The sequence below is a fragment of the Bubalus kerabau genome, chromosome 1, assembly GCF_029407905.1.
Source record: "Bubalus kerabau isolate K-KA32 ecotype Philippines breed swamp buffalo chromosome 1, PCC_UOA_SB_1v2, whole genome shotgun sequence".
Classification (NCBI taxonomy): Eukaryota; Metazoa; Chordata; class Mammalia; order Artiodactyla; family Bovidae; genus Bubalus; species Bubalus kerabau.
The window spans coordinates 8502708-8518540 of record NC_073624.1 but is presented as its reverse complement, the minus strand read 5'-3'; the positions used below and the strand labels follow the sequence as shown (position 1 = coordinate 8518540).

Here is a 15833-nt window from a genome sequence, read left to right as displayed (position 1 = left end):
AGAACTCTCTGATAACCCATCTGTCTTGGGTGGCCCTGCACGGCATGGCTCATAGCTTCATTGAGTTATACAAGCCCCTTCACCATGACAAGGCAGTGATCTGTGAAGGGACAATGCAGGAGACCCAGGTTCAATCCCCGGGTTGGGAAGATCCCCTCTAAGGAAGTGGCAACCCACTCCAGTATTCTTGCCTGGAGAATCCTATGGACAGAGGAGCCTGGTGGGCTATAGTCCACTGGGTCACAAAAAGTTGGACACGACTGAGTAACTTAAACACTTGCACTTTTTTTTATCCCCTTTTTATGTGTTGGTGATATGATTAATTATATCATTTTGTGTATTTCAACTCTTCTTAGGGTACTATCTTTTTTGTCTCTTTCTAAGAGAGAATCTATTCTTGCAAGGAAGACCTGTAAGGAAATTAAATGTTGAAGACAGTTTTATGTTGATTCAGAGAGAGGAATATAATTTGGAGAGTCAACACTACCTTTTATGCCCCAGTGTGATACAGTATCCTTTCTGCTTGAGGTTCTGTTTTTTAAATGTCTTAACTCCAGTGTCTTGATTAGATTCTCTTCTAACTAATTACATTCTTTGCAACTTAAATGTCTAGTTATAAAATGTCCTTTTAATTTTTCTGAATTATTATTATATAGACCTTTTATAAATTCTGATAGCTAGTCCTTACCTTTATTTCTGCTCATACTCTTAACTCCCTTCTACAGTTCTCTCTTCACATTCATCTTATGCTGCAGTGCAGCTTTTAAAAGTTTAGTTTTTGCAGATCTCTACAGTTGATAGTCCTTGTTTTATATTTGACTACCAAATTTAACACTGAACTCTTAGAGAACCATTTGTTTGGTGCTTACTTAAAGGCTTTAGAAGTACTTCTCTGTTGGTCCAGTGGTTAAGAATTCACCTTCCAATGCAGGCAGTGCAGGTTTGATCCCTGTTTGGGGAAGAAGGCCCACATACCACGCAAAGACCCAGCATAGCCAAAAATAAATAATAAAGGCTTTGGGAAGCTTTGTAACATTTCCTAAATACAGAGGAAATGAAAGTATTTCCACATTACTCAGTTTATAGATAATTATCTTCAAAACGCAGACCTTGGTATATGGCCGTAGGAAAGGGTTTTTTGGTTGTTTAATGTTTTATTTTCTGTTTTCTACCATCAGTTTTCATTAGCTTTCCCCCTGCCTTTGGACCATTAAAATATGTACATGGTGAAATAAACTGACTAAGAACAAATTGAAACCCTCTGTAATTTCAGTCATAAATTGGGCATCAGAGAAATGGTTGGGTTTCTATATGATCTTTTCATATTGTTTTTGGGAGAAAAGAAGTGAGTGTTATTTTCAAGTTGATTGGTATTTTGAAAATGCCACAAAGAGGTTCAATAGATAGTTATTTATGCTCGTGGAATTTTTGCTGCTGGAAGTTTTAGTATAACCATAAACATTTTGTACTAGGTCTTTGGGAAACTTTCACTTGCTAATAAATTTTCTAGTTTGCACAGAAGTCACTTAAATTAATTGTTTGAAAATGTCGTTAAGTTCTAAGCTTTATTTTATGAGGTTTTCCCTGTGTTTCCTAATTGCAAATGACTGTAGACTGTGTGGATTGCTGGTCTTTATAGGCAAAGGTGCTGACTTTAAACACAATGAATAGGGTAGCACATGTGGCTCTCAGAAAACTACAGTTCACTTACTAAAAGTCTTATTTATTTAGCTTATATTTTACTTATGGACAGATAATATGCCTTTATGGAAAAGCATTACTTGAAAGGCAAGATGTATTTGCCCAATTCCTTGAAATTGGTGTTTTAAGGCTGCCTTTTTCGAGATGTTACTCTTATCATGTAGTTGTAAAGTGTTTTGAACATAGAATTATGTAAGTATAGACAAAAGAAGCGCATGTTCAGTTGCAGGAATTTTCAGTGGTATCATGAGGAGAGGGTAATGTTTGTTTCCTGAAAGTTTTATGTTCACTAGAGGGTCTGGACACACGTTCTTCCCTGAGCGCCAAACCTTTGCCCCTTCCGCCGGAGTCTCTGTGAGCTGCGGTTTGGGCAGAAGTACTGGGGCAGCAGTGGGTGGAGGCTGGGGGTGATGGGGGAGAGACTGTAGTAAAGAGGAGGCACAGCGTGAAGGCAGGTGGCGGAAGGTGAAAGGTCAGGCTAGGGGTTTATGCTCTGTCTTCAGCTCTGCAAGAACAGACTTTTGCCAACATGGTCACTGCTGTTGGCACCAGAAAGCATCAATAAATGCATATTAAATAAATGAGGACATCAGTAAGTTTCCACAGACTATTAAGAATCCCTGTTCTATACACTCACTTTGAAAATCTGAGGTGGGGTGACTAAAAATCCTAACTCCAGAATACTGTATTCATTATCAGCAGAAGAAAAGTAAAGGGATAACCTGCCACGTTTGACTTTATATTCAGTACTTTCTTAAGTATATCCCAACAGACCCAATTTTGTCACAGTTCTCTTTTAAGTGTCCCTACCTGTAAAACAGTTGATTGTTGCTTATTTTGAAATGAAAAAAAAAAAAAAAAAGAAAAGATTTTCTATCCAATCCTGAAGTCTTTCTTTGCTTCTGAGGGCCTCCATAGGATGCCTTTAGCCTACTTATACATATTTCTTCTACTGTTTAAAAGATCTTCCTGCTCCTGCCCAGTGTCTCTCCATAAGATCTTCCATGTATATCTGGTTTCCTTACCCCTTACATGCCTTTGTTCAAGCAAAGAGACCCTTCTTTCTGACCAGGAACAAATCTAGGTTTTGTGGGAATGCTCTTTAAGAAAAAGAAAATTAGATAACCAACAGGGACCTACAGTTCGACAGTGGGAACTCTACTCAGTATTCTGTGGTAATGTATATGAGAAAAGAATCTAAAAAGGAATGAACATATGTATATATATATGTATATGTATAACTGAATCACTTTGCTGTATACCTGAAACTAACACAACATTGTAAATTAACTATACTCCCGATAAAATTTTTAAAAAAGAAAAAAATTAATTTCATTTACATAATTAGAGGTGCATGTGTGCTAAGTCACTTCAGTTGTGTCTGACTCTTTGTGAGACTATGGACTGTAGCCTGCCAGGCTCCTTTGTCCATGGGATTCCCTGGGCAAGAGTACAGGAGTGAGTTGCCATGCCCTCCTCTGGGGATCTTCCTGACCCGGCGATTGAACCTGTGTCCCAGGGATTGAACCTGCATCTCTTATGTCTCCTGCATTGGCAGGCAGATTCTTTACCACTAATGCCACCTGGGAAATCCTAATTAGAGGAACAGAAGTGAATATTTATTTACAATGAGGAAAGAAATCACAAAAATGGCAACTCAAGAATTGACAAATACAAAATTCAGAAAATAACATAATTTTATATTCATTTGTATTAATATTTCCCTAACATGTTGCTATGAAATTTTTTTCCAACATTTTTTGGCTGCTTCCACTTTGATTACCTCTTCATATTACAATTCTGTGACATTTTCTAAAAAGAGATAAAAAGATAATTCGATGTCTTCTATAACATGGTTGACCAAAGTATGCTTTTTGTTATTGATAGATTTTAAACATTCCTTTCAGCTTCACAACTACTGCTGCTATTGTTCAGTTGCCCAGTTGTGTCTGACTCTTTGTGACCCCATGGACTGCAGCACCCCAGTCTTCGCTGTCCTTCACTGTCTCCCAGAGTTTGCTCAAACTCATGTTCATTGAGTTGGTGATGCCATCTAACCATCTCATCCTCTGTTGCCCTCTTCTCCTCTTGCCTTCAGTCTTTCCCAGCATCAGGGTCTTCTATAATGAGTTAGCTCTTTGCATCAGGGGGCCAAAGTATTGGAGTTTCAGCATCAGTCCTTTGAATGAATATTCATGATTAATTTCCTCAAGTATTGACTGGTTTGATCTCCTTGCAGTCCAAGGGACTCTCAAGAGTCTTCTCCAACACCACAGTTCAAAAGCATCAATTCTTCGATGCTCAGCCTTCTTTATGGTCCAACTCTCACATCCATACCTGACTACTGGAAAAACCATAACTCTCCAACAGAGTTGGAGAATTCACATTCCTAATTTCAAAATATATTACAAAGCTACAGTAATCAAAAAGAGTGTGGTACTGGCATTAAGACAGACAAATAAACCAATGGAATAGATAGAAACCCCAGAAATAAACCCTTGTATATAAGGTTGAATAATCTTTGACATGAGTGCCAAGATCATTCAATGGGGGAAACAGACAGTCTTTTCAACATATGGTGTTGGGGATTTTGGGTATCTGTTTGCAAAAGGATCAAGTTAGACCCTTATCTTACACCATATACAAAAAATTGTCATAGTGGATTAAAGACATAAGCTTAAGACCTAAGACTTTGAAACTCCTGAAAGAAAACACGATAAAAGCTTCATGACATTGGCCTTGCAATGGTTTTTTGGATAGGACACCAAAAACATAGGCAAAAAAGCAAAAATAGACAAATAGAACCACATCAAACTTAAAAATTTTTGAAAATTATGTGCATCAAAGAACAATCATAGAGTGAAAAGGTGTCCTACAGAATGGGAGAAAATATTTGCAAATCATGTATCTAATAAGAGATTAATATCCAGAATATATAAAGAACTACAACTCAACAACAACAAAAATCAAATAACATAATTTAAAAATATCCAAAGGGCTTGAATAGACATTTCTCCAAAGATGATAACATAAATGGCCCGTAAGCATATGTAAAGACACTCAGCATCACTAATCAGCAAGGAAGTATAAATCAAAACCACAATGATGTGTCATTTCACACCCATCAGGATGACAACTATCAAAAAAAAAAAAAAATCAAAACCAAATAACATGTTGGCAAGGATGTGGATAAACTGGAACCTTTGTGCTGTATTGGTGGGATTATAAAATGGCATAACTTCTTTGGAAAACAGTATTAAGTTTCTCCGAAACTATGTTTTCTACATGACAAATTCCATCTCATTCTTTGAGACTCAGTTTAAAATCTTACCTCCTCTATGAAACCTTTTCTGACTTAACAGCAGTTCTTTGTATTCCTAGAGCATAACTATCTTATATCTTTATTTGTATTTTAACTATGGCAGTCACTATGCCATATTTTAATTATGAATTTGAACATCTCTGTCCTTCAGAGTGTTAAAATCCTCTTTGTACCCTCTTGGGCTTGGTTCTAGTATAGTACCTAAAACATAGTACATCCTAAAAAATGGTTCTTGACTGTATGAATGAATGGTGACTTCAGAGTTTGGAGTTTTTTTGTCTTTGTTTTTGTCTGTGCCATCTGGCTTACAGGATCTTAGTTCCCCAACCAGAGATTGAATCTGGGGCCACAGCAGTGAAAGCACTGGGTCCTAACCCTGGACTTGGAGGCGAGAACCTGGACTCTTATTTTTAAAAGGGTTGATTGGCCTTACTATACTTTGTGGTCACAGATTGCATTCTTATTAACAGCAGTAGCCAGTTACTTTATGATAGAAGCTCTTCTACTTTTTAATACGTTGCGTGTTCTTTGTACCTCTACTACCTCCATCTGATCCAGGCTATCTTCCCTCACCGAGAAGGCCATGGTCGCCTTCCAACTTGTCTCTACTTCTCCTCATGGTCCTCAGTAGCATATTTTCCATAGGGAAGCCAGGATCAGCTTTTGAACATGTAACTCGGATCCTGTCTAGAGTGGTTGTAAGACCGGCATGGGTCCTTGGAATGCTTACTTTGGGAAGTTTTAGAGACTTTTGTCCCACTTTATAGGAAACAATTTAAAAGGTATCCACATCCCGTATTAAATATGTGGTTTTATTTATTTATTTTTCTATCATAGATTAAAAGAATTTTAATTGTTTTGCTTCTGACATTCTCTGGCTACAAATAACTGACTTAATTTGTAATTACCCTAAGATTTTTTAGTGATTAACATAGCATTTTTTGCAAAGTGAGAATTGTTTTCAAATGTAGTGAAAACTTAAGAAATGCTTACTGTAATGAATTGTGTTATAGTCTGAGGACACTTAAGCATTTATTAATTTTTATGATTATAATTTTCTTTCTGTATTTTGGACTAGTAAATATATTTTTTCAGATCCCGAACATTTGCCTAGACCCTTGAAATTTTCAGCTTGTAGATCCTAGGTATTAAGTGGAGAGTGAATAATGGATAAAATGGCACCGTTCACTCTCCTTTAATATTCTTCTGTGACTTTCCATTCTTCTTACAATAAAATCCTTTCCTTTCTGTGACCTTCAAGACCCAGTTTGATCTACCTTCTCCTACCTTCATCTCTCACCTCTCTCCCCTGGGCACCTCGCCTAGCCGCCTGATCATCCTTCTTGTTCTTTGAATACTCAAGCAGTTGCTTTTCTTTTTCTAACATTTATAATTTTTTTAAATTTCCTTTTGGCTCTGCTGGGTCTTTGCTGTTGCACAGGCTTTTCTCTAGTTGCGGTGCATGAGCTTCTCATTGTGGTGGCTTCTCTTGTTTTGGAGCACAGGCTCTAAAGTTGTGGCTTGTGGACTCAGTAGTTGTGGCTCGCAGGCTCTGGAGCACAAGCTTAGTTGCCCCGTGGCACATGGGATCTTCCCGGATCAGGGATCGAACACGTGTCTTCCTCATTGGCAGGCAGATTATTTACCACTGAGTCACTATGGAAGCCCAAGCAGTTGCTTTTCAACTCAGCTTAAATGCCCCTTCTGAGAAAAGCCTTCCTTAGCTACCTGATCTAAAGTGAGTCTCCCTGAGTTTTACCATATCCGCTAAGTTCTATTTGCTGATACTTTACTTGGGATTTTTGTGTCCATCTTCACAAGTGAAGATTGATCTATAGTTTTATTTTTTTGTATCATGTCTTAGTTCAGATGGGTATTAAGAATATGCTAGCTTCATAGAATGAATTAAGAAAGATTTCTTTCTAAATTTGAGAACAGTATGGATAATGTAGAGATTATCTGTTTAGTAGAAGAAAACCACTTGTGCCTGATATTTCAGTGACTAGTTCTTTGAATATCTTACACATTTCTGCTATGGGTTTTTGTTATTTTCATAACTTTCTTGAGTTGCCCTTCAGTTCAGTTCAGTCACTCAGTCGTGTCCAGCTCTTTGCGACCCCATGAACTGCAGCACACCAGGCTTCCTTGTCCATCACCAACTCCCAGAACTTACTCAAATTCACGTCCATCAAGTCAGTGATGCCATCCAGCCATCTCATCCTCTGTCGTCCCCTTCTTCTCCTGCCTTCAATCTTTCCCAGCATCAGGGTCTTTTCCAGTGAGTCAGTTCTCTGTGTCAGGTGGCCAAAGTATTGGAGCTTCAGCTTCAGCATCAGTCTTTCCAATGAATATTCAGGGTTGATTTCCTTTAGGATTGACTGGTTTGATCTCCTTGCAGTCCAAGGGCAGATTCATTTTGATATTTGGCAAAACTAATACAATTATGTAAAGTTTAAAAATAAAATAAAATTAAAAAAAAAAAAAGCAGTAATTCTTTGATGCTCAGTTTTCTTTATGATTCAGCTCTCCATACATGACATACAATATCCATACATGACTACTGGAAAAACCATAGCTTTGACTATACAGACCCTTGTCAGTAGAGTAATGTCTGTTTTTTATTATGCTGTCTAGGTTTGTCATAGCTTTTCTTCCAAGAAACAAGCATCTTTTAATTTCATGGCTGCAGTCACCATCTGCAGTGATTTTGGAGCCCAAGAAAATAAAGTCTGTCACTGTTTCCATTGTTTCCCCATCTATTTGCCATGGAGTGATGGGACTGAATGCCATGATCTTAGTTTTCTGAATGTTGAATTTTAAGCCAGCTTTTTTACTCTCATCTTTCACTTTTATCTAGAGGCTCTTTAGTTCCTCTTCACTTTCTGCCATAAGGGTGATGTCATCTGCACATATCTGAGGTTATTGATATTTCTCCCTACAGTCTTGATTCCAGCTTGTGCTTCATTCAGTCCAGCATTTCGCATGATGTACTCTGCATATAAGTTAAATAAACAAGATAACAGTATTCAGCCTTGACATACTTCTTTCCCAATTTGGAACCAGTCCATTGTTCCAGTTCTAACTGTTGCTTCTTGACCTGCATATAAATTTCTCAGGAGGCAGGTAAGGTAGTCTGGTATTACCATCTCTTCAAGCGTTTTCAACAGTTTGTTGTGATCCACACAGTCAAAGGCTTTAGCATAGTCAATGAAGCAAATGTAGATGTTTTTATGAAATTCTCTTGCTTTTTTGTGAGCCAGTGGATGTTGGCAATTCGATCTCTGGTTCCTCTGCCTTTTCTAAATCTAACTTGAACATCTGGAAGTTCTTGGTTCACATATTGTCTCTTGCTTGGAGAATTTTGAGCATTACTTTGCTAGCGTGTGAGATGAGTACAATTGTGCATTAGTTTGAACATCCTTTGGCATTGCCTTTCTTTGTGATTGGAATGAAAGCTGACCTTTTCCAGTCCTGTGGCCAGGGGACCTTCCCAACCCAGGGATCGAGCCCAGGTCCTCTACATTGCAGGTGAATTCTTTACCATCTGAGCCAGCTGGAAAGCCCAAGAATACTGGAGTGGGTAGCCTATCCCTTTTCCAGGGGATCTTCCCAACCCAGGAATCAAATCAGGGTCTCCTGCATTGCAGATGGATTCCTTACCAGCTGAGCTATCAGGGAAGCCCTTTGAGTTGACCTTGGTAATTCCTATTTTCTTTGACTATCATCCATTTTATTTAATCTTTAGGTTTATTGACATTAAGTTATATGTAATTCTCTCATAATTAAAAAAAAAAAATCTTTTCAGATCTGTAGTTATAATGTCCCTGTTCTTAGCCCTAATGTTAATTATAACTTTTCTCTTATTTTTAGTTGATGAGACCTTCCAAAGGATTATCCACTTTTGTTAGTTTTTATTTTTTTATTTTTTATTAATCTTTAAAACTTAATTTAAAAATGTATTGTTTTTTATTGAAGTATAGCTAATTTATCATATTGTGTTAGTTTCAGGTGGTGCAGCATAATGATTCAGTTTTACATATATTTTATATATTCAGTTATATATATATATATTTATAGGCTTCCTATAGGCTTCCCAAGTGGGTCAGTGGTAAAGAATCCACCTGGCAATGCAGGAGACATGGGCTCAATCCCTGGGTCAGGAAGATCCCCTGGGGGAAGAAATGGCAGCCCACTTCAGTATTCTTGCGGGAATAATCCCATGAACATAACAGCCTGGTGGTGACTGAGCACACACATTATATATATATCCAGTTATATATACGTGTGTGTGTGTATATACAGATATAGATATTCCTTTTCAGATTCTTTTCTCCATATAGGTTATTACAAAATATTGAGTATAGTTCCCTGTGCTATACAGTAGGTCTTTGTTGGTTATCTATTATATACATAGTAGTATTTTATATATGTGTGTATCTGCTAATCCCAACCTCCTAATTTACCCGCCCCCCGCCCCCTTTCACCTTTGGTAACCATAAATTTGTTTTCTGTGTCTGTGTCTTTCTGTTTCATTAATAAGTTCATTTATATCATTTTTTTTAGATCCCAAATATAAACAATATCACATTATAGTTGACTTTCTTTATATGGCTTACTTCAGTTAGTATGATAATCTCTAGGTCCATCCATGTTGCTGCAAATGGCATTATTTCACTTTTGTGGCTGAGTAATATTCTTACATATATATATGCCAGTTCTCATTTTCAGAAAGGGCGCTGTACTTCTGGAACAATGAATATATTCTTAGTTTGATTGAGGAGAATATTGATAAAATTCTGCCAATTATGTTTGGCAGTTTGTACAAAATCTCCAAATAACACTGGAATCCGTGTCTTTTATGATGATTGTGTCATTTTTGTTTTTCTAACGTCTTTGTCATTCGATCTCATAACCCATACATAGGAAACCTATACAGATTTGAAACTCCCAAGGTTAACATCACATGGTTCTATTCTGCAGTGAGTTTTATGAAGTTGTACATACATGTGGGTCTGTGTGTGTGTTTGTTTGTAGCAGAGAAAGGTTTACTGCAGGGCCAAATGAAAAGAATGGGGTGCCTTATCCTTAAAAACTCTGAACTCCTGCATGTTCTTAATTTCAGTTTAGAATTGCAAATCTAGGGATTGTCTGGTATGACATTCTGCCAGTATCCAGGCTCACATCTCAGCTGGCTTAGCCCAGGGACAAGTGTCAGTGCTCAGGGTCATGTCAGTGATGTTTAGATTGCGTATGTTCTAAATTCTGTAACATCCTTATCCTATTGTCTACTTTTCTTCTTACAAGTCATAGTAATTGCATCTTTTTCAGCTGCTTTTAATGCTGTTATTCAGGATTTGTGATAGTAGACTCTAGAGTAGTCCCTGTGTTCCCTCATAGCTCAGTTGGTAAAGAATCTGCCTGCAGTGCAGGAGACCTACGTTCGATTCCTGGGTTGGGAAGATTCCCTGGAGAAGGAAATGGCAACCCACTCCAGTACTCTTGCCTGGAGAATCCCATGGATAGAGGAGCCTGGCAGGCTACAGTCCATGGGGTCGCCAAGAGTCGGACACGACCTGGTGACTAAATCATCATCATCATATATGCCACATGGTCTTTACCTCATTCATCTGTTGATGCACATTAGGTTGCTTCCATGTCTTGACTGTTGTAAATAGTGCTTAAGTTGAATATTGGGGTGCATATCTCTTGGTTTTCTCTGGGTATATGCCCAGTTATTTATTTTTTTAAGACAAAGTTTTTAACACCAAGTTTTTAACTTAGGTATAGTTGATCTACTACTACTACTAAGTCGCTTCACTCGTGTCCAACTCTGTGCAACCCCATAGACGGCAGCCCACGAGGCTCCCCCGTCCCTGGGATTCTCCAGGCAAGAACACTGGAGTGGGTTGCCATTTCCTTCTCCAATGCATGAAAGTGAAAAGTGAAAGTGAAGTCGCTCAGTCGTGTCCGACTCTTTGCGACCCCATGGACTGCGGCCCACCAGGCTCCTCCGTCCATGGGATTTTCCAGGCAAGAGTGCTGGAGTGGGGTGCCATAGTTGATCTACAGTAGGTTAATTTCTGCTGTATGGCAAAGTGATTCAGTTATACATACATACTTTTTTACATGCATTTTCATTATGGATTATCTTAGGATATTGAATATAGTTCCCTGTTATATAGTTGGACTTGTTTTTTATCCATTCTATATGTAATAGTTTGCATCTGGTTACCCTGAATTCCCAGTCCGTCACCCCCATATCCCCTTCCCCCTTGGCAACCACAAGTCTGTTCTCCGTGAGTCTTTTTGTTTCATAGATAGATTCATTTTAAAACAAACAAAAATTTTTTGAGTCAATAAAGATTCAGTCTACTCTTCTTTTGACTTTTACTTTATGTTTATAATTTGGTCTTTATTTTCTTTTTTGAGTTTGTTACTCATTTTCTAGATTTTTGGGTTAAATGTTCAGTTTGTCATTTTCAATCCTGTTTCCTCATAGAAATATTTTAGTAGTTGTTATATAATCACCAAAGATGGCAACATTGAAAGATAACACTCATTTATGAGTATGTAAATTGTAAAAGTAAGCTCATTTTTTGTTATATTGTATCCTCACCTTGTAATATAATTTAAAAACACTTATTGCTAATATAAAAAAGTACAATAAATATAAATAGGAAGTCCAAAATGTCTGGGAATATAGGAAAAATATGCCTTTATTACACTTCTTTCTTTTAGTGAACAATTGAATTAATTGCTTTAAGCTTAGAGATAACTCACCAACAGAAAAATTCCCTGAAGGTTGGAGAAAATTAGCAATCATATTATATGAAAATAGAACTAATACTTTGCTTTAAAATTTGTCTCTGTTTCTGGACTTCTTGTGCAGCTTGTTATTTAACAGAAAGGAATACATATACATTTTTATACAATAATATCTGCATTGAGGAGTGGAGACTTAGCAATATTCAGTCTTCTAAAGAAATTCTGTCCATCACAAATTAAAACAAGGCAGCCATACAGTCTCCATGCATTCTAACGTGTTGAGAATGCTCCACATAAGTAAGCTTTCCGTAACTCATCTGGAAGGTATTGGAAGGATAAAAATAGACTAAACGTTCAAAATTTCCATCCTAGGAGTTTCCTGCTTTTGCCTACATCTCAATTGTCAGTCCAGGTCCTGGCTCCTACTACACTCTGGTCTGTGCAAAGACAGTGGAAGCGTTTACGCCATAAATATTCAGGCTGCCAGATTGTCTGGGCATTGGCCTCTGCCTGCCCTGAAACAGCTCCTTTCCTGCTCTTCTGTCAGAGTGGAAAAAGTGAAGGAGGGAGACTGTACAAAGACCCAGAAGCCAGGATGACAAGCATGTGGGATTTAAAAGGGTTCATAGGTTTGTTTTCAAGGAATATGGGGCTTACAGAATCCATCCGTTCTCTGCTGGATGGCATGTCAGATTACGCTCTGTCAGCCCAGTTTGTTTAGGGGAGTCACACTGTGGAATCTGACCCTTTCTGGTTCATAGAGATAGATGGAGTCTGATGGTCATAGGGCACTTTTGCCCGCTTTCTGTCATTTTAGTTACTTTGCTTCCTTAGGCAGTCCTTAGATAGATAGAGATGAGTTTCTGGAAACTAGAGAAGGCAATGGCACCCCACTCCAGTACTTTTGCCTGGAAAATCCCATGGATGGAGGAGCCTGGTAGGCTGCAGTCCATGGGGTTGCTAAGAGTTGGACACGACTGAGCGACTTTGCTTTCACTTTTCACTTTCATGCATTGGAGAAGGAAATGGCAACCCACTCCAGTGTTCTTGCCTGGAGAATCCCAGGGACGGGGGAGCCTTGTGGCTGCCGTCTATGGGGTCACACAGAGTCGGACATGACTGAAGTGACTTAGCATAGCATAGCATAGCATGTGACTTTTATTCCTTGTCTTTGGATAACACATTTCCTCAGATCAGCCCAGCACTTCTGAATGGAAGTCTTAAGTCATTCATTCATTCATTTCCCTACTATGCAGGCTAGGTAGGTGTCAGGCCCCACACAGCAGTGAAGGAAGATGTAGTGTGTCCTTATACATACTGGGAATGACCAGCTGCAAGCAAGTGCTTTGACAATTAATAAATTGCAGTTACGACCAGTGCTATGTAGAAGTAGTAAAGGAATTATGGGAGTGTTAAACAGGAAGGCCTGGTCTAGACGGGGAGGGTCAAGAAAAACTTTCCGGGGGTAATGACTTAAGATGGCAAGGATAAGATGAAACAGAACTGCTAAAAAGAAAGAAACAGAGAGTACGGTTTTTAGGGCTGAAAGGAACCAAAGATACCATCTACTGATGGCCGATCCTTACATTCCCAAATGAGAAAACTGAGGCCCAGGAGGTGAAGGGAGTTGCCTGACTACAGTTACACAGCTTGTTAGCCCCAGGGCTAGAGATGCAAACCCAGCGTGGTTTTCTTAGGTGGGTAGAAAGCAAGATGCACTGAGTCAGAAGGGACTTAGGCTTGGGGGAAGCCAGGTAGGTTTTAAGTTTAACGCTGCCTCCAGGTCAGCTGAAGAGCTACTTCTTCAGGTTGGGGAGGGCATTAGAAGTGCCTCATCTGACAGTTTGCTGTAGCATAGTTTGGGGTGGGGGGAGGAGGTACCAAACATACATACACCTGAAACAATAAATATGGTGATCCAGTAGTTAAGACTCTGTGCTTCCAGTGCAGGGGTCACAGGTTCGATCCCTGGTCAGGGAACTTGAGATCCTGCATGCCGTGCAGCATGGCCAAAAAATAAACAAATAAATAAAATAACAATTAAAATAATAAAATGATTTTTAAAGTATAAATGTGGAGTTCAGTTGGGAGACTACTCACTGTTCTACAGCTGTCTAGCTGTGTGGAGAGAAGTCACATAACCTCTCTGAATTGGCATTCAGAGCTTATACTTTGGTATATTTCCTTTCAGTCTTTTCCTGTGCATTTTAGGAGCTTGTTAGAGATCAGTTGTGTCCTATATTTCACCTCAGTCTTTGAAGACTAAAGTCTCCTGTTTGGGTAAAATATTGTTTAAGTCCCCCTTTAAAGAGCAGTTTGCCAGCCTGTGCTTGCCCAAACATCCAGAGAATAACTGTAGCAAGTGAGCCAAGCTCCAGGATCTGTAAGAATCGTTAGCAACTGAGCATATTTCTATAAAGCAATAAAGGTTTTTCTGTTTTGTTCATCTGTTACCCTTATGCTGTTGCCACTTTCACATTCAGTGTGTGTAGGTGGAGAGTATGAGATAACACCGTTTCACAAATGAAAGTGAGTGGAAAAGGGCCGCTTTCCCTTTAAGGCAGTTTCAGCCCAAGCTCCCGCCCCTTTCCTGATTGACAAACCTACCCAAAGTCACATGATCCGCCTCTATTTGAAGGTCACAAAAAGCTGCTTCCTTTAGAGACAGAGGGGGAGAGAGAGAGCAAGAGGGAGAGTGAGTGTGAGAGTTAGTTCAAGCCAAAATGGCCGACAGAGTCTCTGCTGGTTTCTGAATATTTAAAATAACAAAAAAACAGATAGACAAAAAGAAATCATTTTTTGGACCTTTTTTCATTTCCATTTCTACCTTGTATGCCTCAATTTGCTGGATTTAAGCACTGCTGCACTTTATGAGGTTGGTAAATATTTTCAATTTTTTAAAACCAATTGATTTATATGGATCTTGTCTAACCGTTTTCACTCGTGGTGTTGCAAATCGACATTTGTCTAGCGTGGAGACTGGCTTCAGACATTTCGTGAATCTGTAAATCAGACCCGTGATGTACTTTTGGTTCGGCATTTTAGAAATGGAAAAGCCTTGGTAAAATATTTAATTTTGAAGTGATTTAATTGCACTTTTAATTTATATGCAGATTTTCATCCTCGTTTGTGTCTTGCAAATAAATGAAGCTGCGAGTAATTGAAAATTTGATATTTAGAAAGAGGTTTTTAAAAAAAAAAAAAAAACACAGACCTCTCCCTACCCCCTTAAATCTGCTGCAAAAATTTGCATAAATATAAATGGGTTTGCATTCTTTCGGCTGCTAAGGCCGACAAAGGATCTGGGAGGGCAAGCACTACCACGGGAAAGCCTTTTTCTTTTTTTCTTAAAGCTTGGCCATCCTTCCTAGAGAGATTTAAACCTAAAATAAGACCTGATACATTTTAAACATCAGGCTGGGGGCGAGTGAACACCAGGAGGTTTGGGGTTTGTAGATTCCCTGGCTTGAAAACCTCCCAAGCAGTGTGTGGATCACCCCTCTCCTCTCGGCGCGCGCTCTTTTGCGCTGGGTCTCTGTGTGTGTGCTCAAATGTGCAGCCAGATGAGCTTTTATTTTGATCGTGGTTTGAACCAAATGGTGGGAGTATCTTGTAAACATGGTGTTTGAAAGATAGAACAGCTCATCACCCCGATTAGGAATTATTTTTCTCTCAGTTTCTCCCTGTGGATTGGCCTTCTCCGTTTCTCATGGCTTACAATTTCTGTTTAATTTTATATGGATGAACTGGGCTTTTCAGCACAAATTCAGCTTCTGTATGTCTAGTTGTCTGTTTCAGCCACGTATCCATTGTGAAATGGTCGTATTTGGTCACCTAAATAAGTAGGTGTACCTGTATGTCTGTTGGTTACCCTCGAAACTGTGCAGTGAGTGCCCTGAAGTTAAATTCCATTACTCCTAATGCAGGATTCTAGAAAGCCTGGGGATGGGGAGGGAAGAGGACTGAAAACTTGCCTTCTCAGAGCCACCTCCCCCGGTCGTTGTGGGAATGTGATGTAATGCTCTCGGTCTGGTGGGCTGAAAGG

At 38.9% G+C, this 15833-nt stretch overlaps 1 protein-coding gene across 18 annotated transcripts in view; it reads left to right on the top strand.

The window, feature by feature from the left end:
- The window catches only part of TNRC6B (trinucleotide repeat containing adaptor 6B), a 260774-nt gene that overhangs the window by 105116 nt on the left and 139825 nt on the right, over positions 1 to 15833 (top strand). Inside the window, exon 1 of one of the 18 annotated variants that reach the window (XM_055566749.1) lies at positions 14307 to 14663. The exons of 15 other annotated variants lie outside the window; for them this stretch is intronic. Coding sequence is in view for 1 of the 3 variants with exons in the window: in XM_055566790.1 (XP_055422765.1) it covers positions 14659 to 14663 (5 nt within the window). In the remaining 2 variants the exon portion in view is untranslated. Of the gene's footprint in view, positions 1 to 14306; positions 14664 to 15833 lie in introns of those variants that run through there. 2 more of the 18 variants (XM_055566805.1, XM_055566790.1) reach the window with 2 other exon arrangements.